General features: G+C 44.5%; 1 protein-coding gene across 2 annotated transcripts in view; it reads right to left on the reverse strand.

The window, feature by feature from the left end:
- The window catches only part of ABTB2 (ankyrin repeat and BTB domain containing 2), a 125921-nt gene that overhangs the window by 1361 nt on the left and 96998 nt on the right, over positions 1-27562 (reverse strand). Inside the window, exons 4-17 of one of the 2 annotated variants that reach the window (XM_082059646.1) lie at positions 25990-26142; positions 21070-21235; positions 17710-17799; positions 16873-16974; positions 14566-14662; positions 12836-12971; positions 10999-11225; positions 10059-10237; positions 9311-9416; positions 9105-9207; positions 8572-8662; positions 6408-6476; positions 5960-6073; positions 1052-4657 (exon numbers count right to left, since the gene is read on the reverse strand). In XM_082059646.1, the coding sequence (XP_081915772.1) occupies positions 4460-4657; positions 5960-6073; positions 6408-6476; positions 8572-8662; positions 9105-9207; positions 9311-9416; positions 10059-10237; positions 10999-11225; positions 12836-12971; positions 14566-14662; positions 16873-16974; positions 17710-17799; positions 21070-21235; positions 25990-26142 (1831 nt within the window). In that variant the 3' untranslated portion in view covers positions 1052-4459. Of the gene's footprint in view, positions 1-1051; positions 4658-5959; positions 6074-6407; positions 6477-8571; positions 8663-9104; positions 9208-9310; positions 9417-10058; positions 10238-10998; positions 11226-12835; positions 12972-14565; positions 14663-16872; positions 16975-17709; positions 17800-21069; positions 21236-25989; positions 26143-27562 lie in introns of those variants that run through there. The other variant, XM_082059647.1, reaches the window with a different exon arrangement.

The raw sequence follows: 27562 nt of genomic DNA on the forward strand, positions 1-27562 counted from the left end.
TTTGCGCTGCCTGGAGCTGCTTCTTCTGTACCTGATGCCCTGCGGATGGGGACGCTGGAGGGAGCACACGCTCCCTGCTCCTCCCGTCGCACCCCAGGGGCACATCTTTGCACAACCCAGTGACGTTTGTGTCTCGGGCCCCATTTTAAACCTACAAGGTCAGTTTATGGCCTTTTTTTCCGCGTCTCTTGGCTCGCTGACCTGTCACATTGCTGCAGGTTCACTCTCTCCTCCTGTCCCGTAACCAAGTGATGGAGAGTGTGGCTAATTAGAGGAAGACGGGGAAGCCCCGTGGAGCCCCCGCAGCTCTCGGCAGGTGGTGGGGAGACGTGACCTGGTTGTCAGTGGAATCATCCCACTCGCTTCGAGCCCCGTGAGCTGTTTTGACAGCTGCGAGGTGCCCGGGAAGGGGTAAAACCAGCGAAGCTGAGCATCATCTCGCCTCCCCCAGCTCTGTGAGAAGTGAGCAAAGGAAAGGAAAGGCTGGTGTACACGGTCGGGGCAACATGCAGACAGGGCAGGAGGAAGTTAAATCTTTTCTATTTGGCCATTGTGATATTCCTGTGGTAGTTTTTTTTTAATTGCTTCCACAGCTGGATTTTTGGCTGTTTTCTGTGAATCATGAGCCTGTCTCTTGGTGTGTGTTTTCTAACGACTGGGCAACAAAGGGCAACAAAGATGATTAAGGGAGTGGAGCACCTCACTTACGAGGAAAGGCTGAGGGAGCTGGGGCTCTTTAGTTTGGAGGAGACTGAGGGGTGACCTTATTAATGCTTATAAATATATAAAGGGTGAGTGCCACGAGGACGGAGCCAGGCTCTTCTTGGTGTCAAACAATGATAGGACAAGGGGTAATGGGATCAAGCTGGAACACAAGAGGTTCCACTTAAATTTGAGAAGAAACTTCTTCTCAGTGAGGGTGGCAGAGCCTGGCCCAGGCTGCCCAGGGGGGTTGTGGAGTCTCCTTCTCTGCAGACATTCCAACCCACCTGGACATGTTCCTGTGCGACCTCACCCAGGCGTTCCTGCTCTGGCAGGGGGATTGGACTGGATGATCTTTTGAGGTCCCTTCCACTCCCAAACATACTGTGATACTGTGACTGCTCCTCATTAGTGGAGGATGGAGAGAGTTGATGAGGGACCCACAGCACCTTCTGCCTGAGCTAAATGTGGTCTTGGGCAGAATCCTGTCCTTGGTCTAGTGAATTCCCCATCCAGTGAGTAGCGTACGTGAAGCTTTGTGTACAGGGGTGGTCGTCTGGTTGTGAACTGACCTGCTTGGTCTCTAGTTACTACCGGTAGGAAACTGGACAGCACTGGGATGACTCGAGCTCTGGGGCCGGGCCAGTCTGTGCTGCTCCCAGCAAATCCCACCATGCTGGGATTTCTTACCATTCCTCCTTTTCTGCCTCTTTTGCTTGGGCAACTAGTGCCGAGTGCAATATCAAATTCTTCCATGGATCATTGGGTCCCTTATACTCAAACCCGCCCTTTCAAATCTGCTTTTTGAATCATCTTCTCTGCCCCAGGCAGCGGTGAGAGCAGCTTTTCTGCCCCATTCCTCAAGGGAATCGCCACTTTCCTCTTTGTCCCCTGGGTCTCCTTGGCTGTCGCCGCTACGGCAGGTGCAGGAGGCGACGTCTGGTCGCTCAAGCAGCGTTTGGTGAGGGCAAAGGGCCAGTTCGTAGCAATGCGACATGAGCCAACGCTCACCTGCTGTGCTGAGGCTCACGTTAAAGCAATAAAAGCTTTTATTTTAGCCTGGAAGTCACCCAGCGTGTTCAGGCAGATGTGTGAGCTCTGTTCACCTCCTCTGCTCCATGAATTGATAGAATGGTGGCCAGCAAAGCTTTGCAAACTCCGCTCTGTTACTTTCTAGGGCTCCAAGGGGCAGCGCTCTATAAAACAGAGGTGATGTGCAACTAGAAAGTTCTAGTTGATCTACTTGTCAGGATGAAAGGCAACCTTGGGTGTTTGTATTCCGTGATTCTTGAGAGCAGGTTGGTGTTTGTATTGGTGGGTTTCCAAGCGTGCTGGAAACAATGCAAGAAGCAGCACCTCACTCAGATCATGTAAATCAAATGCTAAGAAATGCTTGTGAGGGTAATTTGTTATACAACAGAATTTTAAGTCTGTTTTAGACACTACTGTCTGCTGCTTTTCAATGGAAAGCAGGTCAACTTCAGCAGGGGAAAAAATGCAAGTTAAACTTCTTGTTACTTCAAAAATGTTTGAGCCTAGGAAGGGGAAATTGATGCCTATTCATCCCTTGCTTTAAAGGATAAAATATATGTTTATATGTGTGTGTGTGTATATATATGTATATAGGTATATATGCCAAAACAAATTTAAGATGCTAAAACTGCAGCTGCCTTCTCCACAGAAGCGCCTTTCAATATGTTGTTTTCTCATTGTTAGAAGAGCAGACAAGCAAAACCAAACAAAACGCAGCAGCTGTGTATTTTAAAATGTTGTTGTTAATAAAATCCTGGTACATTTACATACATGACAACAATTAATGTACAATTAACAAAGCATTGTAATATTACAGCAACAAAAAGAGGACCTACATATTTGTACAGGTAGCCGGAGCAGCTACTTGAAAATACTTTCCAAGATAAAGCCTTTTGTGGTATTTTTCAGGCTGGGCTGATGAGAATGTTGAACCCCCTGCATGGGTTTCTGATAATAAATAGGGTTATTGAAGCTGGTGATGTTCAGAAGTGGCTGCAGACCTAAAGGATAAACTAGACTGTGCCAGGACCAACGTGTCTATCGATTCCTGAGCCTGCACGGAGCGTTTTCATCCCTGCCCGCAGTTTGTTTCTGGTGTAAATCCCTTAGGAATGAGGCAATGTCAGACTTTGATGGGTTTGCTGGGAGATGCTGGAGTGTGTTCTTCCCTAAATCTACATAAACCGTGTCTATGTTGCGCTCAGGAGCTTAGGCTGAGCCTCCTCCTTTAGTTACGCCATTAACAGTTGAATTTCTAAGGAGCAGCAGTTCACTGAAAACCCGGCTGCTGCTTCTCCTTCACCCACCTATGACCAGTGAAATGCTTAGCAAAGGTTTTGGGGGTTGCTAACAAAGGTCTGTGGGGTTATCTGAAGGTCTGTCTTAAAGCTACTGGTAAGAGCAAGGTCTGTGGTTTTACACAACTGCCTTCCTAAGGTTGGGCTTATTTAAAATTAAAACCCAAACCCACACGCAAAAACATCGCTCCCAGAAACTAAACTGTAGATTGAACTGTCTCTTTTTAGTTTTAGTTTTAAGTTGTCTAAAGGACTATAATGAGGCCTTTTGGACCAGAAACATCTGTCTGCACATCTGGCTGATGTGAATCTTGGGCATTTTGAGTTGAGGCATCTTAAAGGTTTAAGTAAGTGCTGCCGCCTAAGTGTTAGACCGCAGCCTACCCACTGAGGTAGCAGGTCTGTAGAAAACAACATCATTCCATGGAAAACAACATCATTCCATGGAAAACAACATCATTCCATGGAAAACAACATCATTCCATGGAAAACAATGTCACTCCGTGGATGAGGCTGTGGAAACCAAGACCAGAAGTCAGAGCTTCTGATCCCACCTTGCTCCAGAGAGGGAACAAACCACCAAGCTCTATGTTCTTCAGGGTCTTCGGGAGACTTTTATTGCTCTTTATGCTTTTGGACAGTTTTTCAGCATGGTGGTAGCTCCTCCTACTTTTAGAAAGCATCTTTTATGGTGTCAGGTCTCACAGGTAACGTTCAGAAACAGGTGTTTAAGGTGGAAGTGACTGAGACTATCAAACCTTGATAATGAAAGGGCAGACAGTCTCTTTTTTCCTTCTCGAAGATGAATCCAGATTAACAACCAGCACAGTGAAACCGTATTTAAAAAATGCAAGAACACCCCCCAGTTTCCCCCTCCCAACTCAGTTCTTCATATTAGGCTTAAAGAGTAATTTCAGAGTTAGTATTAGTGTCTACTCAGCTTTGAACATCTACAAAATCTCTCTCTCAAGGTGCAAACAGTTTGGGGGGAAAACGTACATCGGAGTCTCTTTCAACGTATAGACACTGGTGTTTATAGTCAAGTAGTGTGTGCACCAGCCTTTGTGTTCAGACAGGATTAGAAAACTCCTCCCGTGCAGCCTTTTTACAGGTAAAACACCCATCGTGTGGGGACAGATGCAACGACACGAGGCGCTGGGTAAGTCGCCTCGCTCCTCTCCAGCCCTGCGTGGTGCTGGTTTCAATGGCAGCATCGATCTTCCCTTTGGGTTCTTCGTGTCCTCGGTTCTCCCGTGACAGTGTTTCTGTGACAGCAGTGGCACAGACAAGCCGGCTGCCCCCCTCGGCGGGACGAGGCGCCCTGGGCCTCGGTCCCTTGGTGATCCAGAAGGCGAAGGGGAAAGCGGCGCCTCCTCCTGAGCGCGCGTCCCCGCGCGGTTCGAGCTCCCGCGGGCGCCGCGTCCCCGTCACACGCGGGAGGTGACGTACACGGCGTGCAGGCGGGCGGCCAGCGCCGTCTGCAAGTCCCGCAGCGGGTCCAGCCCCTGCACCCTGCTGGTCCTGCTGGAGATGAGCTGCCGGAACGAGTCCTGCTCCAGCAGGGAGCTCATGTGCTTCAGGAAGAAGCCTTCGCAGAAAGAGGCCAGTTCGGGAGCGTTGTGAATCTGCGGGGGAGAGGAACGTCAAATTAAGCCTTTGCTGGATGTCACAGACCTAAAGGACACGCTGAGCCTCTTCTCTTTTGTAGCACTTTTCCCTTTAATGTTTTCTAAGCCAGAAGAAGGATGGTAGTGACAGTGGCAAAGCACCGAAGGTAGGACCGGTGACGGCTGATAATTTCTTCTGGTGCTTTTTTGAGGCATTTGAGGTTTTCTTTTAAATTATTCCCCCTGATTTCCTGCTGCTGGCCCCTGCTCAGTCTCCTCCTCGGGCAGGAGACACAGCAGCTGCTTGATAAAGTGGCCAAGATACCCATTCAGCTGGGCAAAAAGGGAGTTTTTGTCCTGTGTGTATATACATATATATGTGTGTGTGTGTGTGTGTGTGTATATATATGTGTGTGTGTATGTATATATATATGTGTGTGTGTGTATATATATATGTGTGTGTATGTATATATATATGTGTGTGTGTGTGTATGTGTGTGTATATATATGTGTGTGTGTGTGTGTGTATACATATATGTGTGTGTGTGTGTATGTGTATATGTGTGTGCGTGCGTGTATGTGTATATATGTGTATGTGTATATATGTGTGTGTGTATGTGTATATATATGTGCGTGCGTGTATGTGTATATATATGTGTATGTGTGTGTGTGTGCGTGTGTATGTATGTGTGTGTGTGTGCGTGTGTATGTATGTGTGTGTGTACATATATATATATATATATATATATATATATATATATATACACACATACACACATACACACACCGTGGTGCCAGGTGACACGTGCTGCTCGTGTCAATGGGGTTCGTAGGATGAAAAGGAGCTGAATGGGGGGGAAATACTTCTAAACCACATCAGGTGGATTTCTGGCTGTGACCTGGTTCCTTTGGTTTCAGAACCGGTGGGGGAAGCTCAGGAAGAGGAGGAAGTGAACCTGGAGTTCAGTGTGTAGGACTCCGTGCCCCTGTTTCTGGGACCTTTGTGCAAACAGTGATTTAAGGAAAAGTACTAAAAAGGCCAGTGGGGAATGTTCCCTTCTCCCTCTCTACCGCTGCGTACTGTTAAGTTTTAGGTCCTGAGAGAAACCAGCCTGAGTTCCATGGAAGAAGTGGCAGAGTCAGGAATGGAGAAAGAGCAGAGTGGCATTACACGTGCATCACTACCAGCCCTTCGTGCGCCCTTTCTAAGGGATCTGACCCGGCAAACTTCCAGGAATGGCAGAGTATTTCTATATTATTCTATTAGTAATGTGAGTTACTTGCTATAGGGGTGAATATCTATGCCACACAACAGAGTACCTTTGCGTATTTATAGATGTGAACGGAGTTCTCCAAGCTGATGGTCTGGGCGCAGAGGATTTCACAGTGTCGCTGGAGCCCGTCCAGCTGGAACAGGCTGGCGGCCGATAACAGCTTTGGGGACAAGAGACAAGTTATTTGAGATCATTAGTTTCGAAAGGCCTTTCCCCTCCTCACAAAAACCCCGAATAGCTGTGCATAGCCTTTAGCTGCAAGCTTTATTTGCACCAGGCTGCTTGTGCCACCTCCCCCCAGCATTTCATGGACATAATAAAACATCATCAGTAGTTCTTATTTCCAAGCAAGGGTGTTTTGAAACTTTAAGCTTGTTTCAAAGCATTAAGGATGCTGTTGGTTTGGAGTTTGGCTGTTAACTCCTGGATTTTGCCTTTCGAGCTTTGCTTATGCCCCCGTAGCCTTAGCAAGATGTAGAAGAAAACGCTCTCACCTCTAAGATATCGGTGGTGGGAATTTCCATGGATTCTGTTCCTCCGTAGTATAAATACTGCATCAGCATCTGCAACGGGCAAGCGTGGAGCTGTTAGCACTGCACTCACGAGATGCTGGGAAGGGCTGAGCTCCCCTTTTCCACCCCCCATTGCAAATCTGCTTTCTAACACGTCTTTCTCCCTCAGGCTCAGGATTTTAGGCTGTGACAGCGCGTGTGTGAGCAACACGAACCTCCCTGCGCACCCCACCAGCTCCCACCCCAAAGGAAACGGCCTCATTGTGTGCGGGGCGAGCGAGAAGTGCCACCGCCCCCGAAAACGGCACCGTCTGATAACGGGAAGGACGGGGCTTGGTGGTGGGAAGAGAAGCTGTGCTGGGTGAGCAGGAGTGGGGATGGCATGGGTGCCGGCTGCTGCTAACAGGGGTGGGAACAAAGCAAAGCTTTGTTTTAATTTCATTGTATCATTTCATTTTTAAAATTTTATTTTTAAATTTTTAATTCAAAATTTTTAATTTTTATTTTTTTAAATTTAAAACTTAGAATTTTAAAATTTTATTTTTGAAAATATAAATTTAGACTGTTAAAATTTTGATTTTAAAGTCAAAATTTGTAATTGTCAACATTTTAACTTTAAAGCCAAAATTTTTAATTTTAAATTCAAAATTTTAATTTTAGATTTTTGATTTTGATTTCCAAATGATACTCTTATCCTTTTAATTTTAAAATGTTAATTTTGATTTCAAAATGGTACTCTTATCCTTTTAATTTTAGATTTTTAATTTTGATTTCAAAATGATACTCTTATCCTTTTAATTTTAAAATGTTAATTTTAATTTCAAAATGATACTCTTATCCTTTTAAGTTTAGATTTTTAATTTTAATTTCAAAATGGTACTCTTATCCTCTTAATTTTAGATTTTTAATTTTGATTTCAAAATGATACTCTTATCCTTTTAATTTTAGATTGTTGATTTCAAAATGATACTCTTATCCCTTTAAGTTTAGATTTTTAATTTTAATTTCAAAATAACACTTATCCTTTTAATTTTAAAATGTTAATTTTATACTTTTAATTTTAAATTTTAAACCCAAAATTTTAGTGTTAAAATTTTAATTTCAAATTTTTAGTTTTGAATTTTTTAATTTTAAAATGGTCTTATTTTGTATAATGGAATTACAGGGGAGCGAAGCTGCTTTCCAGCAGAACCCTGAGCAGGACGTAGATCTCTAGTGTCTCAGTGTTCTCTGTGCATCACAACTGAGATTGCTGTCGAACACCATCATCTGATTCTATTTACCATCCAGCTGTTTAACCCCCTGAAGTATTTCACTGTTCTTTCTGACTGTTGCTCTCTCCAGTGAAGCAAACGTTTATCTTTAGGAAGGTTTTGCTGTAAAACTGTTGTTAAGGAGGCTCATTTCAGTTACATTTTCTTTCTTCTGTCATGGCCTGAGCTGCAAAATTTGGACGTTGTGCATCCAACACAAAACTGGCACAGCCCTTTCCAGCAGGAAAAAATGGTTCTCATCGTTAACTTCATTTTCTGTACATGAGATGACATTAAAATAGTTACAGAACCAATTCTGCACTTCAGATTCCCCAGTTCTGTTCCAAATCTCAAACGCTGGAATAACCGAATTATCCCATTTCACTGATTTGTTTTCTTCCTGGGATTTCCAACTTTCTCTCCATCATGAATGACCCTCCCTTAGGTCCACTCAAGACAGAGATGTCATAAAAGCCAAGTGCAATTCTCAATTTTGAGCCTTTTTTGGAAGGATTTCTGATCATCTGATTTAATACAAAGCCCGGCAGTCCACCTGCTGTAATAAGTTGACTTTTTGCTCAGCACAGCAGGCAAATGGTGCTGTAAATAGTGCAAAAATGGTGTCTTAAAAGCACAAAACTACTTTCAGTAGAAGATTAGTTTCTCCTGCTTAATGGAAGAGTCGTCTGCCTGGTAAGAAATCAGAATATAGGCTGGAGGTTTCTGCTTGAAGGTTGGTCCTTGCTGAAATACAGAATACTCCTGAAATACACGTGTGTGGAAATTAACTCCAGCTCATAACAACTTAGAGCTGATATTAAGCCTTGGCCCTTTGGCTTCTAAGTATGGGAGAAGATGGAAAGGGTAAAGAAGAGGTAGAAAAAGCTACATACCTTGAAAATATTGTATTTCATATCACTGATTTCAACCGTCTTGCTGCCATGGCTGTCGTGGTCTGTTTTATTGGTCATCAGCGTCTTAAACCTGAGAATGGTTTTAACAGATTTGTGTATTAGTGCTTCACATACTCGTCACCTATTGACAAACAGCCTAAGCAAGGGGAAATGAAGATCCTTCCTGTTTGCAAGTTGAAAATGGAAACATTTCTTTCCATTTAATACAATTAATTTAGAACTTCAGGGACAACTTAGCTGGAAATTGCTTGGGTTTGATCCAATTGCACCTTGTAATGGTTGCAAAACATGGTTATTGTGCCAGTAGGGAAAAAGAAACGAGTAACCGCGCAGGTTTTTAGGGATAATTACTGGTTATTTCTGTCCATACGGCTCTGGGAGTCTCTAACACATAGTAGAAAAACTCCTCTTTAAACTCTTGTTATTAACACAAGCACAGAAGATGCAGCTTGGTCCTGCAGCCCTGAATTATGGTCTGTAGTTGCATCCTTTGCAGGTAGGAAGCCACTCACCTGTTAGACGCAGTAACCAGCAGGACTTTGTGTGCATAGAACAGCTTTCCTTCTACCAAGAAAGTTACATCAGACATTTCTTTATTGTTTAGAAAGTGAGGATCTGTTGGGGCAAGGAAAAAATAAAAAGAAAGAGGGTGAATGTTTTTTGAAACTGAAGATGCTTTGAAAAAAGAGCCAAGAACGTCGATGTTGAGGTATCTTACCCAGCCGAGCCGGCAGCGTCTTTCGGATCTCGGGAATGCTGGGGATGGGGCTGCTGCCGTAGCAGTGGGTGAAGATGGACGCGAGCTGCTGATTGATGGAATCGTTCTGCAAGGAGGAGGGAACAGGTATCAGCAATGGGCACTTTGCGTGGAGCAGGTTTCAGAGGTGCAGTGACAGTTCCCTCGAGGCTTATAGCGACTGCGCCCCACAAGAATAACCTCCCGAGAGAGGGACAAGCGCGTGAGCTGAGCAAGGATGTGCTGGTAGAACGTTGTGAGCTACAGGGGAACAGGAGCCCAGCAGCAACAGCTCGTCCTCCACTGCTCTGTAATGGGAGCCCACAAGCACCTTCTCAGCAAGATCTGATTCATGATACCAATTTACTGTCAGATATCAAGTTCTGGGTCCTTGTTTGCAGTTTTATTTAGTTAGCCAAGTTGTATCTCTTGCTTTTAACGTAAGGGACAGTTACAATGCCCAGTACCGTGCTGGCAACTCTTCCTCTTGCATTCACGTGGTTTCAAAGCCGGTTGCTGACCTGGACTTCACCAAAATGACGTTCACCGATGTTGAAATTAATGTCTATACTGTGAGGGCTGCCTATCAGTTTAGAGAAATGCCACCAGGGCCATTTTCATACTATAACTTAGCACAGGAATTGATTTGTTCTTGTTGTGCGCTAGTTTGTACAACAGCAAAAAAACCCAAACACTTGATTTTGATACCGTTACAAAAAGTACTAATTACCTTGCTGGTTTTGAGGATATCAAACATGAGCTGCAACCCTTCGTTAACCAGTTCTTCATTGTAGTCCTCTTCCTTAATGGTGACGAATTCCCGTAAGAGGGTCTGCACGACCGAGTAACGGGACTGGTAGAAGGTTGTCCGGAGTGACTCGATCCACACGTGGAGCTTCCACGGGACTCCTGTGGCCACAGCAAAAAGGAGAGTGAAAGATGACAATTTGCTGAAGCACCTGTGAGTAGATAGTTCTGCTGCCAAAGATCTTTACCTACATCCTAACAGCACGTACATTTTTGTCTTGATGCTAAAGACGACTGAACCGGGTCATTGACAGATCAAGTGACGTATCTACAACAGCAGAGGTACCAGGACTGTAAGGTGGAACTTTCTGCTGATCGTTAAGGACCAGGGACTCCCTGTTGTGTATTTAGCTTCACGGTTAGTCAGAACTACATAATAAATTTGATCTGAACCTGTAAGAATCCCTAACCCTACACAAACAGGGTGCGAGGTGTCTTCTCCTGGTTACCTGTAACAGACTACACATCGAAAGCTTCAAAGCTCCTCCTTCCTACCTTTAGATCAAATCTGTTCTTTCAGATTAAACCATTAAATCTCTGCTGTTATCTTTGTTTTTGAGACCAGCCTCTTTAACACTGAATTTTAGGTGTCAGAGCATCGGATGAAGAGACATGGCCCTTGCTTTTCATACTTGGGAACAGAGGATCCAGCCCAAAGTAAGGGGCATCCCAGATCAGTGGGAGTTTGAAAAAACACTTGTGAAGAGCCTTAAACACGTGTTAATTTCAATGAGACAGCTGGTTCCCAGAAGCTTGGGATAGCTTTGCAGTGGGGGTCCCAGATTTCTCTCCAAGTGAAAGGGGCACAGAGAAAAAGCTTTTTGAACCTTAAATACACACAATGCTTGAAGTAAACATCTTACCGAGCGCCCTGAGCTCCATGGTGATGTCCACATAACCGTGCTCAGCGCTGTAGTACATGGCCTCCTGCAAAGCCTTCATTCGCGTTTTACAAAGCCGGACTTGGCCCTCGCTGGAGCTGCCCTGGCTGGAGGTGTCGCTCTCCACCCCCTCGGCCAAAATCTCCTCCAGGGACAGGACATCTCCCTTCAGCTGCTGCGGCTGCGTCAGGAGCTTGCGCAGAACGTTCCTGGGGACGGAGAAGAGATATCGCTTGTTAATAAACGAAATATCAATTGCTCAAACAGGACTGCGGTGATTTGGCTTAATAAATTGTAATTTCCTTCCCAAAGAAAGGCAGCTGGCAGAGATGAAGCAGCGTTGAAAACACTCATCCTTCCTTGTCCCACATGCTATAAATTGGTAAGCAATATTAAAAGATTTCAATATTTTCTTGTACTTTAGTGGTACCAGGGCATATTGCAGAGTGTTGGGGCAAACAGGGTTTTTTGCAGTCTGTACTCTGGCACAGAAGCATCTTAAGCTCTGAAGTAAGACTGGTTTTAACAGAGAGCATCTGTTAGAACCTTTGCTGCTTCCCCAAGTGACCATCTTGAAACACTCTTACATTGCTTTGGTCAGACTCGCTTCCTCTATCACTAAATAGAAACCATTAAAAAAAATGATAGTTCTGTATCACTAAATCCAGGGAGAACTTTTGTTTGTTTGTTTGGAATTTCACACAGTGTTTTCTTGTTTGTGTCCAGCCAGTTTACAAAGCTTTCATCCCCATGGTCCAGCTGGAGCCACCTGCAGCATTTGGATATCCCCATCCCAGCAAATCCACCCCAGCACCGAGCGGTGATGCTGAATTGCCACTAGCTGGTGCTCTCTTTGCACCCAAAATAGAGTTAATTTTGTGCTTTAGGATCATCCTGTGCTACTCAGTTGGAGAATAAGCCTTGAATTTCAGAGTTTGCCTGGGTAGGTGTTGCAGAATGTTGGGGGGGGGGGAAAGAATTGGGAGATGCTGCTTAACGTGCTCCTCCAAGGGCCGGCCGACCTGCTGAGACCCTGGGGATCCCTCAGCCCATCTACATGGGCGATTTTAGGCCTGGTTTAATTAATTGGTTCATTACACTAACATTTTTTTCTGGGAACAGAAAGATTTCTGGATGATTTTGTATGTAATGTCTTAGTTGTAAATAACTACCCTGCAAACAGGGTTGGAAAGCCCAGTTTGTCTTTTCAGTGTTTTAATGACTGATCTCTTGATCGACCATCCAAAAACCAGAGATGCAGTCAAGCAAATTCTGTCGCAGATTATTTTTGCCATCTTAACATGATTAGGGTGTCTCAGAACATCAACCATTACCTATAACCTGCCCCTACGTGGAACTTAGTCTGCTCACATGTGGTCTAGAACCAGCTCCTACTCGTTCTTAGTGCTGCAAAGCCAGACCAGCAAGTGAGAGAATAAGAAAAAACAAAGATATTCCTGTTTTCCTTTGTGATTTTGACTAAAATATAATCCTTTCTAATCATAGTTGCTGAATAATGCAAGCCTTGCATCACTTATTTTACAAAGTGGTGTAACAAAGAGCAATTACCGGTTTAAAGAATCGTTCCGTCCCCCAAAACTCTTAAAAGGTTTTACCTACATCCAAATCGGAATAGCCTGAGAAAGTGTGCGGTACTAAAAAATAGTTGTTCTCAGGAGAGTCTTAGCATCTTCTGAACTGCACACCCAGAAATTTGGGTATAAGACGTATATATGTATATACATAAAGTCACGGGAATACCTGCAGTGACAGCCTTAGGTGGAAACAAATAACATTCTGAAGACAAAGGGGGTTTTACCTGTGGCCGTGTGCAGCAGAGTGACTGAAGCAGTTCATGTCTTCATGCAGCGATGAGGAGACGCCGTTGACTTCCAGCATGCTGAGGAGCGGATCCGCGCCCCTGCTCAGCAGTAAGCTCACCAGCTCGTAGTTCCCTGCGAAAACCACACACAAACACAATAATGACTCCCCGGTACCTCCTTGAAAACATAGCGCTGGCACCGGTAACTTTTTACGCTGTTGAGGCTTTCAGAGCATCGTGCAAATCTCCGTTAGGCTTCGTAACACCTCGGAGAATTAAAGTGAGACTTAAACTGGTCTGGCGCTTTTAATACATGCCAGCAGAAACCAGTTTAACTGGGCGAGTATATTGGTGCACGCTCGGCCAGGCCTCTTTTCTTTCATTAGCTGTGGTATCGAGCAGTGGCAAGAGATGAAGCACAACGAGTGTCCATCCGGAGGAGCCTGGTTTGTTATCCCTTCCATAGAGCCTGGAGCAGAACAAGCCACAGACTTGTCTTAAAAATGCTCAAAAATGAGGCAGAAAGAAACAAAGAAAAAAAAAAAAGTAAAACCAGTTGGAGGTAAAAGTATTGAAAAACAACAGGTACTTTTAGGCCAGCACAGACTTGTTCACGGAATGCTCAACTCGTGACACTTCAGTAGAAGAAACGCAGAATTTGACTTGTATGTAATAAATTAATACAACTAATTTCTTTCTATAGCAAGTTATTTCTCCCCAGGCTGGATTTAAACTTGTTAATTTTTACATCTGGAAGTTATTTAGATCCAAGACATGCCCGGACGAGACAGTAGCTGGTTTATATTTCTCGACAGAGCCCTGCGCAAAGGCGTTGTAGCTTTACTCAGCGTCGGTACGACTTCCAAAAGCTCATTTAGTGCCCACCGAGCTCTTGCAACGTGACGCCGCCTCTTAGTCGCTGCCAACCCTACTAGTGGCTTAGAAATGAACAAAAAAGCTGATTTTGTTAGTAGCCAGCTCACTGCGCTTTACCCATTTGGTATCCGTGTGTCCTGGTTTTGTTAAAAACAAGTTTCTCTTTTAGTGAATTTGCCTGTCAGCTAAAGCTTCATATTAACTGCATTTTCCTGGAGAACCAGACCCATGTTTTGGTAAACCTAGCAATGGAATGCAAACTTATTGATAAGCATGGATGGAGATCTCGCGAGAGGGGCAACGAGAAACAAGTGACCAAGAAACTGACCAACTGTGTATAACATTCCATTCACGTGAATACTTCATATAAAAGTGGGAGATCACGAGGATCTCGTCCCTTTTTTCCCTTTTTGCCTTTTCCCTGCTGCTTATGGCCGACATTAGGAGAGGAGCTTGCTAGTCATCCCTGTGAACTGGGGCCAGTGACAGACTGAATCCAGCTCCGGTTGGCTGCAGAGTCCAGTCCAGGACTTCGGTTGCCGGCTCTGCAGTTGCTGAGACTTTCAAGATTGGTTCTGTATATTTTGTATTATTTTCTCTATTCTTATTAGTAGCATTAGTAAAACATCTTTAATTTTTCCAACTCTCTTCTCTCTGTCCTTCTTTTCCTCCCAATCGCCTGTGCTGAGTGGGAAGGGGGGAGAGGAGGTTAACAATACATCTGCCAGGGTTTTATTGTCACCCCGCAATCTAAACCCTCGACACCGTGATACCTCAAAAGCAATTCCTAACATGTTTTATAGGGCCGGTTGTGTGTTGGTTGCGTTAACGCGGGGGCTGCCCCAGCTTACCCGCTGCCGACGCCAGCTGCAGAGGGGTCTCGGCGTAGTTGTCTTCCCCGCTGTTCACGGCAGAGCCCTCGACGTGGGCACCGGCGTCCAGGAGCAGCTGCGGAGACACGGGGAGAGACGAGGAGATGAGCAAAGAGCCGTTCAGAAAGAGCAAACAGAAGAGGCTGGGGAGGAAGAGCAGCGGATTCACAGCAGAGAGTGCACACGCACACACCATCCCAAAGGGTAAAGCAAAATATCCATTACAAGGCAAATTTCCCATGCGTTTCCTCACTCGGAGAGTTGAGGCATCCACATCAATGGCAATTTAGAGCTTTCTTATTTTGCATTAGCTGTGCTGTTTTAGCCTCATCTGGGTGTTCCTGCTCCATGGGGGGGGTTGCACTGGATGAGCTTTCCAGGTCCCTTCTAATCCCTGACATGCTGTGATTCTGTGCTTTCAATGGTGAGTTTGTGCTGGAAAGGTGCTCAGCTGGCAGCTTGGACAACATCACCTCCCTTTCTCTTTTTCTTTTTTGTTTTTAATCTCCTTGTTGTACATGGTTTTGCAATTGTAATTTCCCAACTCTGTAGAGCTCCGCAATCACAGCTGCTCTTTAACGCAGGAATTCCCTCTCATTTAGTCTCAGGCTACGTGTGCAGGAAACACGGGTCCCGCAGGGAATTAGCCCTGGGGGCCAAACATCCCTCTTGGAACCCACTGAGCGAGGGGAATTATCCCCTCCCAGACGATGGGCAGAAGGTTATGAGATGACGGGGACATTTTACAGGTGACATTGGGTCACGCTGAGCACGGCGTGCGGCTCTGGACGTTCTCCCATTGCGCGCTGTACCCTGCAATATTGTCACAATTATAAAGTTATCAGCCATCCCCAATTAGCGACGACCTTGGCCTTGGCACACAGGGCACAGACATTTTTATTATAAGACTTTTTGCTGGTTTGTTTCTCTCTGGAGACACCAGCTATTCCATGTATTGCATGGTAGACCTTACCCACAAAGGCGATTTCATACACCATGACATCTACCCTTTTTATATAACAATAATCGCCAAATTAAAAAGGTTCATGTAATCTTTAGAAGTTTTAACCAAACAAAAAGAAACAAAGCTTGTCGGTAACGCAGTCCAACAGGAGCTTTGATAAACACTTGATTACATCCCCTGAGAGAATCAATTCTTATATCACATGTAAATTACGGCTGTCCAACCTCTGTAATGCCAAATCTAGTGTTTGTAATTATTTACAAACGTACACAAACAAAAAATGACTTTGTGCAGCTCCCATTTGCTGACATCTTATATTTCCCCCCTGCTTTAAGCAGAAGGTAAATTCAATTCACCAGTAATTGACTGTCTGCTGTAATGAGTTTTGAATTTATCTTGATATTCAGGTGGGATTTCCAGGATTCCACCCCGTTCCGCTGCCCCTGCGTTAATTCCACAGAAAAGGGAGCGGGTGGGATGCGAGGGGCTCAATTCCCACGACGGCTTAAGCCTCATTCATGCGATTCTCAAGGATTATAAAGGAGGTTACAGATGATTTGCTGCCATTAGACCAGAGATCAGCATACGCTTAATTTTTGCCCATGTAAATGCATAAACCAATTAACATGTCAGAAAGCAGCGGTAAAGCCTTGGACTGATACCGAAACCAAAGAACAACAAAGAAACGTGCTGTGCTTTGCTGTCAAGGCTTCACTAGGAATTATGTCATCACTCCCAGTTCACAGATTCATTTTGGTTGCAAGAGACCCTCAGGATCATCGAGTCCAACCATAACCCAACTCTAGCACTAAACCTCATCTAAAAGCCTTTTAAACCCCTCCCGGGATGGTGACTCCAGCACTGCCCTGGGCAGCCTGTTCCAATGCCCCACAGCCCTTTTCGGGCAGAATTCTTTCCTAATATCCAATCTAAGTCTCTGTACAGCTCATTATTGTGTGGGTTTGACAACTGAAAATCAAGTTCAGCAATTTATAACGCAGAGCAGAAAGCTCTTTGCTTACAATCTGGATAAAAACCTTCTAAAGGTACTTTTGAGATACTGATCATTTTTTTTTTTCAGACAAACGCAGTGTTAAATTATTAAAAAATAAAGAATCGACCTTCAGAGAATTCACTAGAAATACCACCACGGTGTGAACTATTTCACAGCCTTTCTCCCAGGACCGAAAGGAACCAGAGTGTTTCCAGCATCGAGGTCTCTGTGAGAAAAGCATGGGTTAGGTTCTCATTTTCCAAACGTGCGGTTTTCCCCCCGGTTTTTAGAAGGTTTCCACCAGACTGGCAGGTGTTTCCTGGCTCACCTGGACAACCGAGATGTGCCCGTGTAACACGGCGAAGGTGAGAGCCGTCCAGTGCCGGCTGTCCGGGTGCACCGAGGGGTGTCGCGGGGACGCAACGGGAACCTGTGAGAGGACAACCAGGCGGTCAGAAGCTGCTAAATTAATGTACACTGTGATTAATTTACAAAAGAAGTACCCATCATTAACCAATTTGACGTGATAAATGCTTTCCGCAAAGCGAGGGGATATCTTTCAACTTGTAGATCCTTCCGCGTGACAAGAGGGAGATTAACTAACACATTGTTTAGGAGCAGAGTGCTTAGTTTATATTTAACTAATAATTAATAGATGTATTGTGAGAAACTAAATAATCATAACTAACATCAGCAATTATTTCTTAGTATAGATGCATGTCGAAATTTTCAAAAATTGTAAAGCATATGGAATAATTATGTGAATATAAGCAACGCTAGAGCGTCCAGTCTTTGGAGCGCTGATGGAGGATGATCCCCAGAGCTGATAAAATAAAGAACGCCGCTTAACAGTAGAATTGTCTCTGCTGTTAAGTTTATTTCTCTGTTTCACAGGAACCACCGCAGCCTCTGTATGCTCTAATCTCGAGATTGGTACAGAACTGGCTTTTTTCTTTAGAAGTGACAACCCCGGGGAACAATAACTTACACTACTTAGGGGACACTCCAAGAGGTTTTGAAGGTTTTTATCCCCCTCCCAAATCCCTAAACCAAAGGTTTTTGAGATAAATGCTTTGCTCTGAAGCTTCCAGTTGCAAGGAGAGATTTCACAATTGCTCTTGTTTCCAGAGGAGTAATTACGGGGAGAGGGTTTTCTGTTACTCACCGGTATATCTAAATTTGCTCCAGCGTCTATGAGCATTTGGACCATGGCCTCATCCCCAGCAGCACAGGCGTACATGAGCGGGGTCATACCCTTTGGGAAGAAGGGAAAAAGGCATCGTTATTTTTCTATACCCGCCAACAGCGAAACTGAGTTTGAATCCTAATGTAGAGAAGATTTTGCGTGTGTAGGGAAAATGCTCAGAACGTTTTGGTTTCTATGCGGAGTGGCACGATGCACAAGGATTGGAAAGCGATGGGGACCAAACATCAAGGGACGAGACTGCAAGGATAAAGAAGGGATCGCTGAAAATCCCAGCCGTGTGTTGCCCACAGTTCTTGAGCTTTCTCAAAGCCACAAAAAAAGAAATAGCATTTCTTGGATCATTTGCAGCCAGATGAACCGAAAGCAGAAAACAACACGAAAATACACAAGATGAATTTATTTGGCAACATAGCCCCATTGCTAAAATGCTATTTGCCACAATATTTCAGCATTTCAATCCCATAAATCTCTCTCTCTTCCCACTTATCCAGCAAACCATGACGGCTCAGAGATGAATTATGAGAGAAATGAGCCTTACTTACCGAGCTCATTCCACAAGTAGCCAAGGACAGAAAGGAAATGGCCCAGTCAAATCCATTCCTGCTCACATCCTATGGCTCCCCCCAGTTATTGTGAACGTTCACATTTTTCACAGGCAGCATCTCTGCTGCTCATTGTGTAATAATACAGCTTCATCTTCAGAGAGGGACACGGATCGTGAAGTAGAATTACATCTGATGCAGAGACCTTGTATCTGCAAACACTCTTTTCCAAAACAGCCGCAATTCCAAGTTTGTGTAGACTTACCCTACTTCTATTTTTAAATTTTAATCTTTATTTTTTATTTTTAATATTAGCTTTGCATTCCTTGCTTGTTCCTCAGAGTGCAAAGGGAAGAACAGCTTGTTTTCCCAAACACCTCAAATCCTGTGAAACCAAAACGCTGCTTGGTCCCCACTGGAAGTGAATCCAGGGTCCTGGTCTAAACTCAGGTTTCTGAATATATCTTCTGAATTCTCTGCCTCTCTCTAAAATCATCTCCATATACACATGGAAGTGGGTCTGAACATACACCTCAGCGTTGGATGTGCTCATGTTCTGGGAGTGGGGAAAATCTGAACCTTGATCTAAAGTTAAACTGAAGTTAAATTAGTCCAACAGTTCTGCCTGTTACAGCATTTGCACCAAAACTTCTGCTGTATGTGCCAGGTGAGAGATGGTCACACGTATTTGCGATGCCTCAGAGGTACCTGCAGAGTGGCAAGAAGACTCACTGTGACCAAAAGAAATGCAGATATAAGAACTGAGCTTCCCAGGGACCAGTAATACATGTTCTGTCCTACGACAGGACAGACCTGCTCTCTGCTGCCATGCCCAAGGCAGCTTTCCTAAGTTTGGGCACAATGGTTTGGGCTTATCCCTTTAAACTGAAAGAAGGTAGATTTATATTAGATATAAAGAAGAAACTCTTCCCCCTGCGGGTGGTGAGGCAATAGAACAGGTTGGCCAGAGAGGTGGTGGATGAACCATCCCTGAGACATCCCAGGCCAGGCTGGACGGGCTCTGAGCACCCTGAGCTGGTGAAGATGTCCCTGCTCATGGCAGGGGGGGCACTGGATGATCTTTAAAGGTCTTTTCCAACGCAAACCAGTCTACGAAGGGCACAACAAGCCCGCTGCAAAGTTCAGATTTGGTTTCACATTCCAGCTGTTGCAGAGTCGCTGCTGGGGTTTGGATTTAACTGTGCGACTGGCAGCGCAACGCAGGACACTTGCTTAACTGCGGAGCCGGGCTGCTCCAGAAAATGAGAATTTCAGAGCAACAATATCTCCACAGGGAGCCTGTCTTGCCCTCCCTGGTCAGTGCCAAGATGCTGCTTTGAGATGTGGGAGCAGCGTTGTGCAAAAACCAGAGCTGCCAGAACACCACGATCCCCCTGGTCACAGCAGGACCAGCCGGAGGATGAGACCATTGATAAGTGACAGAAGCTCCTCAAACTATCCAATGATTTGCCTACAGAACGCAAGGTCTTTATGCATAAAAAAGCCAAAGAGTTTCCCAGTTTGCTGGCTGGTAAAAAACATCCTGCGGTGAGAAGTGATGGTTTTGGCATTGTTTTTGGTGTCAGGACCGTGATATTCACAACAAAATAATCTGCTTTGAGAAAACAAAAGGCCTCGGGGCTACATAAGTAGGAACTGCAAAAACTTATGGAAAAAATAAACACTGAAAGTGGCAGAGTGTTGTAATATAAATCTGCCACTTCTGCTGCTTTATTAAAGTGAATATCAAGGGCACCTACGTTGTGAGACCCCCACAAAGCTCCTTGTGTTGGACATGTAAATAAGGCAACTACATACCTGGATATAAGCTTGTGCAGGAGCAGTTTCTGCTTGTATTTGTGTACATGTTTGCTCTTCCTTTATATCACCTTATGGTGACAGAAAGTACCATGGAAGATGTGCCTGTTTCAGGATTTGGCCTGAAATGCCACCGCAGTAAAATGCTATCTATGAGAAAACATCTCTACTTGATATAAATCCTCCCTACTGCCAAATGTCCTATTGTTTCTGAGACACGCCAGCTCATTCTCATTGCTGTGACAGCTACCACAACTGCTTATTTGGGACAGGTTTTTTTTCTTCTTTTAAATTAAAAGCTAATTCAATGCACTGAACGATGCCCCAGAGAATGGACTCTGCTGTTACTTGATGGGACTGACAGCACAAGCAGAAGCATTAAGGACTCCCCGGACTAGCAGATCCCTATGGTTCAATGTAGCTGTGCAGGGAGCAGGTAAAAAATGAAAGAAAAAAATAGATACATCAGCACAATGGACTTTCAACAAAGCTAAACTGACCGATACCAACCCCACTGGGGTTCCCGGTGCTGTTTTGTATCTGCCAGACCGTGCGGAGAACACATAACTCACAGACAGTAACACCTTCTGGTCACTCCTCACTGACCCAGATGGGATTTGGGCTGTTGAACCAGAAGAGAGTGTCACTGGCAAAAACCACTTTGTCTTGACGTTGTCTGAGCATTAAAACACCGGAGTTTCCATTCGCAGGCAGCGTGTTGACCTGCGTTCCATCAGCGCCCGAGAAAGGGGCAGATCCACATTCCAGCTGATAAACAACTCACTCCAGGCTCTGAATGGCTTTTTGGGGGGTTTTTAAGAGATGCATTTTCAGACTAAAACACAAGCTAGAACTAGAAAAGCTTTGGAGAGGCAGCTAACACAACCTCACGCATTGATGGAAAGGAACACAGAATTTGTTGAGGCAAAACATTTGTGCGTGTAGTTACGTGACACACCTGATCATCCATCGTGTTGACCCCGTCAGGTCCCAGTGCATCGATTGCTTGGTTGATCAGGTCTGTCCTCCCGCAGTTCAGCATTCGGAACCCCAGATCCTGCTGGAATTTTTCAGTAGCAGCCTTAGCATCCAGTCTCCGGAAGGAACTGAAGCAGCATTCAGGTCTGTGAAAGAGAAAATAATTTCTAGTTTGTTGGGTTTTTTTTGTTTGTTTTAGCCCCATCTCCTACAGAAATCAGGCTGCTGAATTTTAGATATCGCATTTGTATTTTCCTGCTTGTTACAAGATAGTCCATCAAACATACACAAAACCACATTGCAGGGAGGAGAAAGAGGTGAAGAGAAAGGGTGTATAATAGAATACCAGTGTAGTTGTAGGATGAAACAACTATGCTGTCTGCCTACCAGACTAGCTATCATTTTGAAATAAAAAGGCATTCCTGAAAGAAGATAATGACCCTTATTTTTTTAAATGAAAAAAAAATCAAATTAAAAAAAAAAAATCAAAATCAAGTTTAGGTAGTGAAGCATTCTCAACTCTTTTCCAACGCCTCAATAGGAGCAAGTGCATTAACATTTCTATGAGGTTCCCTTAAATCCTTATCCTCTAGATGACTATCAAATGACCTTTATCTGGTTTGGAAGGAGCCCAGGGATTGCTGTAACTCCTCTGGTTATCTGCTCAGAGGCTTCTGAATTCCAAACCTGGCAGCGTATCACCTACACCAAAGGGACACGGCCAAACTGGAGGTGTTTCCTATCTCAGCTGGGCACTGATACCAGCGGCCCTTTGATGTTATTTCGGGGTGAATTTCTCCTCTACCGCTTGTCTGGTTTTCAGCAGAGGCTCTTGTGCAAACTCTCCGAGAGTGAGATATCAGCCTGCCAAGTTCCTTTGAAAAATGAGATTCTTTCAACAAGGCAAATGTCTTCTGGCAACTTTGCTCAGCCTGCCAGATCAGTAAAACACTCATCGCTCCACGCAGAAGATTCAAGATGCATCTTATTCACGTTTCAATTCGGCTGGTCATTTTTTTTTTAATGCTTCTGAACTTGCACGGATGGGGGATGACAAATGGTGAGCAGATGCTCTGAACCATAAGCTGAGTTCACAGAGATCCCACCGCAGCCTGGTGACCGGTCACATCATCCAGGGGACACCAGCATCTCAGCAGCTGCTTTCAGAGAGGAGCTACATCGGGGGACATCTTGGGGGATGCAAAGTGACAGTCTTGGAGTCACCAGCTCTTTGGAGTTACATCTGCAAATAAAACGTGTGTCTGAGGCAGCTGAGTACAAATGTTTGATCAGGAGACAAGATCTCGGAAGCATCTGGATAGTAGATTAGGACACGCAGAGCACAAGAGGACAGTAAGGTAAAAGGCTTCATACTAGACACATATAAATAATAAATCGTAGAGCTAGGCTAGTCAATTAATAATCTTGTTTGACTGAGGTGATTATTGATCATAATATTATAATATCATTATTATGTGGACTTTGTATAATATAATAAAGGAGAAGAAGAAGCAGGAAAAGAAGCTCACACGTGCTCAGCCGCTGTGCAGCAGCTGTAACCACAGCGGGTTTTCCGTGTGCAAGTTGTTATTCTGCGGAGGGGAGAGGTGAACGCTCGCACGCTTCCTCGGGTCAACGCTGGGCTTTCCAGCTGTGCACGTCCAGCTGTGCCCAGGGATCAGCTAAAGGTGACACAGAGACATCATGGGGTGCAGAGCCCTCAGAACGGGACAGGGCTGAGGTCCCAGTTTGGGAAGGGATGGATTGGAGAGGGAGCAGGAGCTTGGTGCTCTTTGGGTTTCATAGGCGGTAACTACTACTATAACTACAGGTAGTGAGCGATTTAAATTTGGCCTGCAGCGAGGAAAATTAATATTATTTTTAAAAAATCCAATGTGTGATAATAGCTTAATATTGAAATCTCAGCCTTTATATTTAAATAGGTGGAAAAGAAACACAGTCCTTTGCAATCTCGCATTTCGCCACTTGTATTACCATCTAACCAGCAACAAGCGCCTACTTAAGATGCTTATAAATTGGCAAACAAACTGAGAGCATCGCATTACAAGGCTTTGTCCACCAAGACACAAACAGTTGTGGGAGACTGTACTGCCCGAGCAGTCTGCGTCAGAAAAGAGGTATTAGAGGTCTGAATTTCAGGTTATACTAATTACACCTTGTTCTTCCGCACAGCTTCTCTTTCAGGGATTTCAACATACTCCACCTGATGCGTCACCACTGCAAGGAACTGTCATTATATGACTTCTTCATGGGGAAAAGCGAGTTGCAATTTGCCGACGGTCACACAGCAAGCCAGGGATAAATTTGGCTTCAGATTCAAGATTTCCTTTCCCCCTAAATGTGCTGTAATGGCTAAATACAAATAGCTGCTTTAAAGGATCATACGATGGATGCTGGAAACAAGGCATTGCTCTCTCCTCATGGTTTTCTTTTTCTGTTAGTTTAAATCTTTCACACAGCACAAAGCTGTTTTGCTTACATTACACATCACAGAACATTCTTAGACCTTCAGAAATGAAACTCGGGCAAGACAGTTCAAAACAAAGACCTGATCAAGCTTAACTTTAATTTTTGCCCCCTGCTACAAAGATGATGTGTTGCTCTAAAGCAGAGGTTGATTCGCCTGCAGGGAATGGACATGGCATACGGCCCTATGGAGGAACAGTCCGGTGAGGGAAAAGGTGTGAAAGGATCTTAGTTTTCTTGCCAAATTGCCATTCCTTCTGTAATAACAACAAACTGAATGGAAACCTCTATCACCCTCCTTCCCTGGGCCAGTACTGCCAACCCTTAACAGCCCAGCGACTGAATTACCCTCTGCCTGAATATCCCAGTGTGGCTGAGGCCCTTTCAACCTGCTTCTTGCTTTTATTTACTTATTTCTTACATTAGTATGGGCTTTCTGGGCTTGTATTGAGCCCTTCATTTCACAGCTGTGTCATTATGGCTTCAGTTTGAAGTCACTGTGATAAACCCCATTTTGACAAAGCTCGTCTCTAAGTGTCTCCTTTCAGCCTACGTCAGCAGCAAAATGCAACACCCAAAAACCAAACACCCAAATCCCTGCCCTTCTTTTTTTTTTTTAAATTATTATTTTAACATACACAATCTATAAAGTAAGGGACTAGCTGTGCTTTGTGTGTGAACGCGCACAAAAATCCAGCACAGATATAGCGTGGGACGCCTTTGAAGCAGAAGGTTTGGATGCAGTTTGGAAATCAAAATTCTTCCTAAAGGAGAGACTGAAAAAAAAAACCCCATAAAACTGACTGGAAGGGCTTGTGATTAGGTTAGTCTTCTGTGCAACTGTTCAAAGGTTTTGGCAAGCATTAGGCACGTCTGTAAAATTAATTTAGCCCCTATTGAGTTGCCTACACTACACCTACCATCCAAACTTAAGGTAGAGCAGCCTGTGTGTAGACGCAGAGCATACATACACTGGCAGAGAAAAGGGAGAGGAAAAGTGTTCCCATTGGGTTTTGTGCGTAATAATTACCCTTCAGTTCACAAATGGGGAGACAGAGAAGTAGCAAAAAGCAAAAGCTTTTTGGCTGCCAGAAGGAGAAGGTAAAAAGCAACAAAACCAGATCCAGGACTCCTGATTAAAAGCCTCTTGTTGCTTTTATTGTTCATGAAAAGGTATATCTTTATCTTTTTGGGTGATCATTTCATCACTTAAGAGCATGATAAAAGTATTATTTATTGTTATTAATGTGTCCCACCCACTCATGTAACCCAAAGGTATATGGGGGACAGAATTCACCCAAGAAACAAGAATTCACCTGGTACTAAAGTTCAGGATGTAACTCTGACATCAAAACCAGTGCTAATAGCACCAACCTAAAGAACTACAAACACTGAATAAAATACCTATGATGTGCTAATGAACTCAGCTAATAATAAATCCCTGTTCAATATATACGCGAGGGGAAGATTTTAAAAGATACTTTTGATCAAGGTACGTCAAAAAGCAAAGAATAATCTCGTAATTAAGGCTAGGGCATAAAAAGCCAAATAATTGCGTTTCAGTCTGTCTCTGCCTCATTCTTCCTACGTAACTTTTGGCAAGACAATATCTTCCTACTCCAGCTGCAGCTTGTGGCCAAAATGTCTTTATCTCTTGGAATACTAAAAGCTTAGATACGTATTGCCTGTATGGTAACTGTATGGACAGCAGGATGGCCATGAGCCAGCACTGGCCCTTGTGGCCAGGAAGGCCAATGGTACCTGGGGTGGGTTAGAGGGGGTGGTCAGTAGGTCAGAGAGGTTCTCCTGCCCCTCTGCTCTGCCCTGGGGAGACCACACCGGGAATATTGTGTCCAGTTGTGGCCCCTCAGTTCCAGCAGGACAGGGAACTGCTGGAGAGAGTCCAGCGCAGGGCAACAAAGATGCTGAAGGGAGTGGAGCATCTCCCGTGTGAGGAAAGGCTGAGGGAGCTGGGGCTCTGGAGCTGGAGGAGACTGAGGGGTGACCTTATTAATGGTGATCAATATGGAAAGGGGGAGTGTCAGGAAGATGGAGCCAGGCTCTTCTCGGTGACAATGGTAGGACAAGGGGTAATGGGTACAAACTGGAACACAAGAGGTTCCACTTAAATGTGAGAAGCAACTTCTTCCCAGTGAGGGTGGCAGAGCCTGGCCCAGGCTGCCCAGGGGGGTTGTGGAGTCTCCTTCTCTGCAGACATTCCAACCCGCCTGGACACCTTCCTGTGTAACCTCATCTGGGTGTTCCTGCTCCAGGGGGGGATTGCACTGGATGAGCTTTCCAGGTCCCTTCAACCCCTGACATTGCGTGATTCTGTACCTTGAGATCTGGCTCCCGGGGAATACAGTAAGAAGTTTTGATTACTTCAGGTGCTCATAAAGCTTATTGCACGTACTTGAGCTGCCGGGGCTCGCAGTCCAGCCCGGGGAGGAGCAGTCGGGCCGTCTGCCTGATATCATCGCTGTCCACAGTCAAACTGCGCCGGTGCTCAGCGTACGTGATGGCCACTCTCATCCACTCCATCAGCGGCGGCAGGAGCATGAAGGGGCTGGAAAACATGGGAAAAAACAATCCGACATAGTTACCGAACCGCTTCGTACCCAAAATGGGGTCGTGCTGGATGTGCTGGCTACATGAAATGCATTTTACTGGGTGGGAAATAGGGCCAGAGTGAAATTAAGGGACCTGCTTCTACTGTTATTGACTACAGGTCAGAACTGGACTAATTAGAAAGCCCATCTTAGCAGGATGCATGGAAATTTGTTTGCACAGTGCCATTTTTGCTAATGAGAATCATGAATACCTGTTTGCAGCCCTTTACGTACTCTTCCTACCCACAGCTAATGAAAGAGAAGCAATCATTAAGAGCTCAGCTACAATCTATCCCGATTTTCCTTTGCCTTGTAGGAATAGATGTACTTTAAGAACTTCCATTTTAAATAATACTTCTCATGGAGAAGCAAGCTCCACATGTCTGCCTCCTATAACATGAGTGTTTTCTAATGCATCTCTTCTCAAGAGTCGTCCTCACTGAATAGGGACTCAGTATCTTCTCTGTACAATTCACAGAAAATTATCATTACAGCATGAGACTAGAACTCAGACTACATAAGTATGTAGTCTGAATAAAATTAAAATTAATTAGGCGATTTTTCCTACAAGGGCATAACATGTCCATCCACAACTAAGTCAAACATTTTTAATATTTATGTGTCTAAGGCAAATAAAAACATTATTACTTTTAGTATGTCATCCTATGATTTTACTTGAATTCCTATTTACCCAGTTGTTTTCAGATGCCTTTAGTCTGCCCAGACGGTATATGCCCAGGCAGGCCCATATGGTTCACAGAGTACCCCCAAAACTAGGATTATTTGCAAAAAGAATTCAAGAAGAGACTGGACAATGCGCTCAGACACACGGTGTGAATTTTGGGGTTGTCCTGTGCAGGGACAGGAGCTGGATTCAATGATCCTTGTGGGTCCCTTCCCACTCAGGACATGCTGTGATTCTGTGCTCTGTGTTCTGCTGTTAACCGTTTTGCTAAGGAGGAATGAGTAGAATCAAAAAGACAACAACTAAACATGGAGACATCTCTATGCAAGAATAAATGTACAAATTATAAGCATTTTGTGGAAAAGCAATCTGTCTGTTCCTAATTTGTCCAGCAAACACAGTGAGGTTTTGCTTGATATGAAGGGTTGCAAGGCAATAAAGGAATATAAATAAGGTAATAACAACAGCAACAACAGCCCTTTTGGACTAGCTCGCTCCTGCTATAGGAACGAACACAGAGCACTGAGATTAGACAATAATATATGGGTGCCATAACACTCTCATACACAACATATCCACCCATCCTCTCAGACTGATCTATTATTTGCTTGATTTTTCCCCAAGGATACCTGCTGCCCTTCTGGAAGGCTCAGGAGTGTAATTGAAACCACCTTTCCCATTTCCACTAACAA

Source organism: Streptopelia decaocto (assembly GCF_964273445.1).
Source record: "Streptopelia decaocto genome assembly, chromosome: 7".
Classification (NCBI taxonomy): Eukaryota; Metazoa; Chordata; class Aves; order Columbiformes; family Columbidae; genus Streptopelia; species Streptopelia decaocto.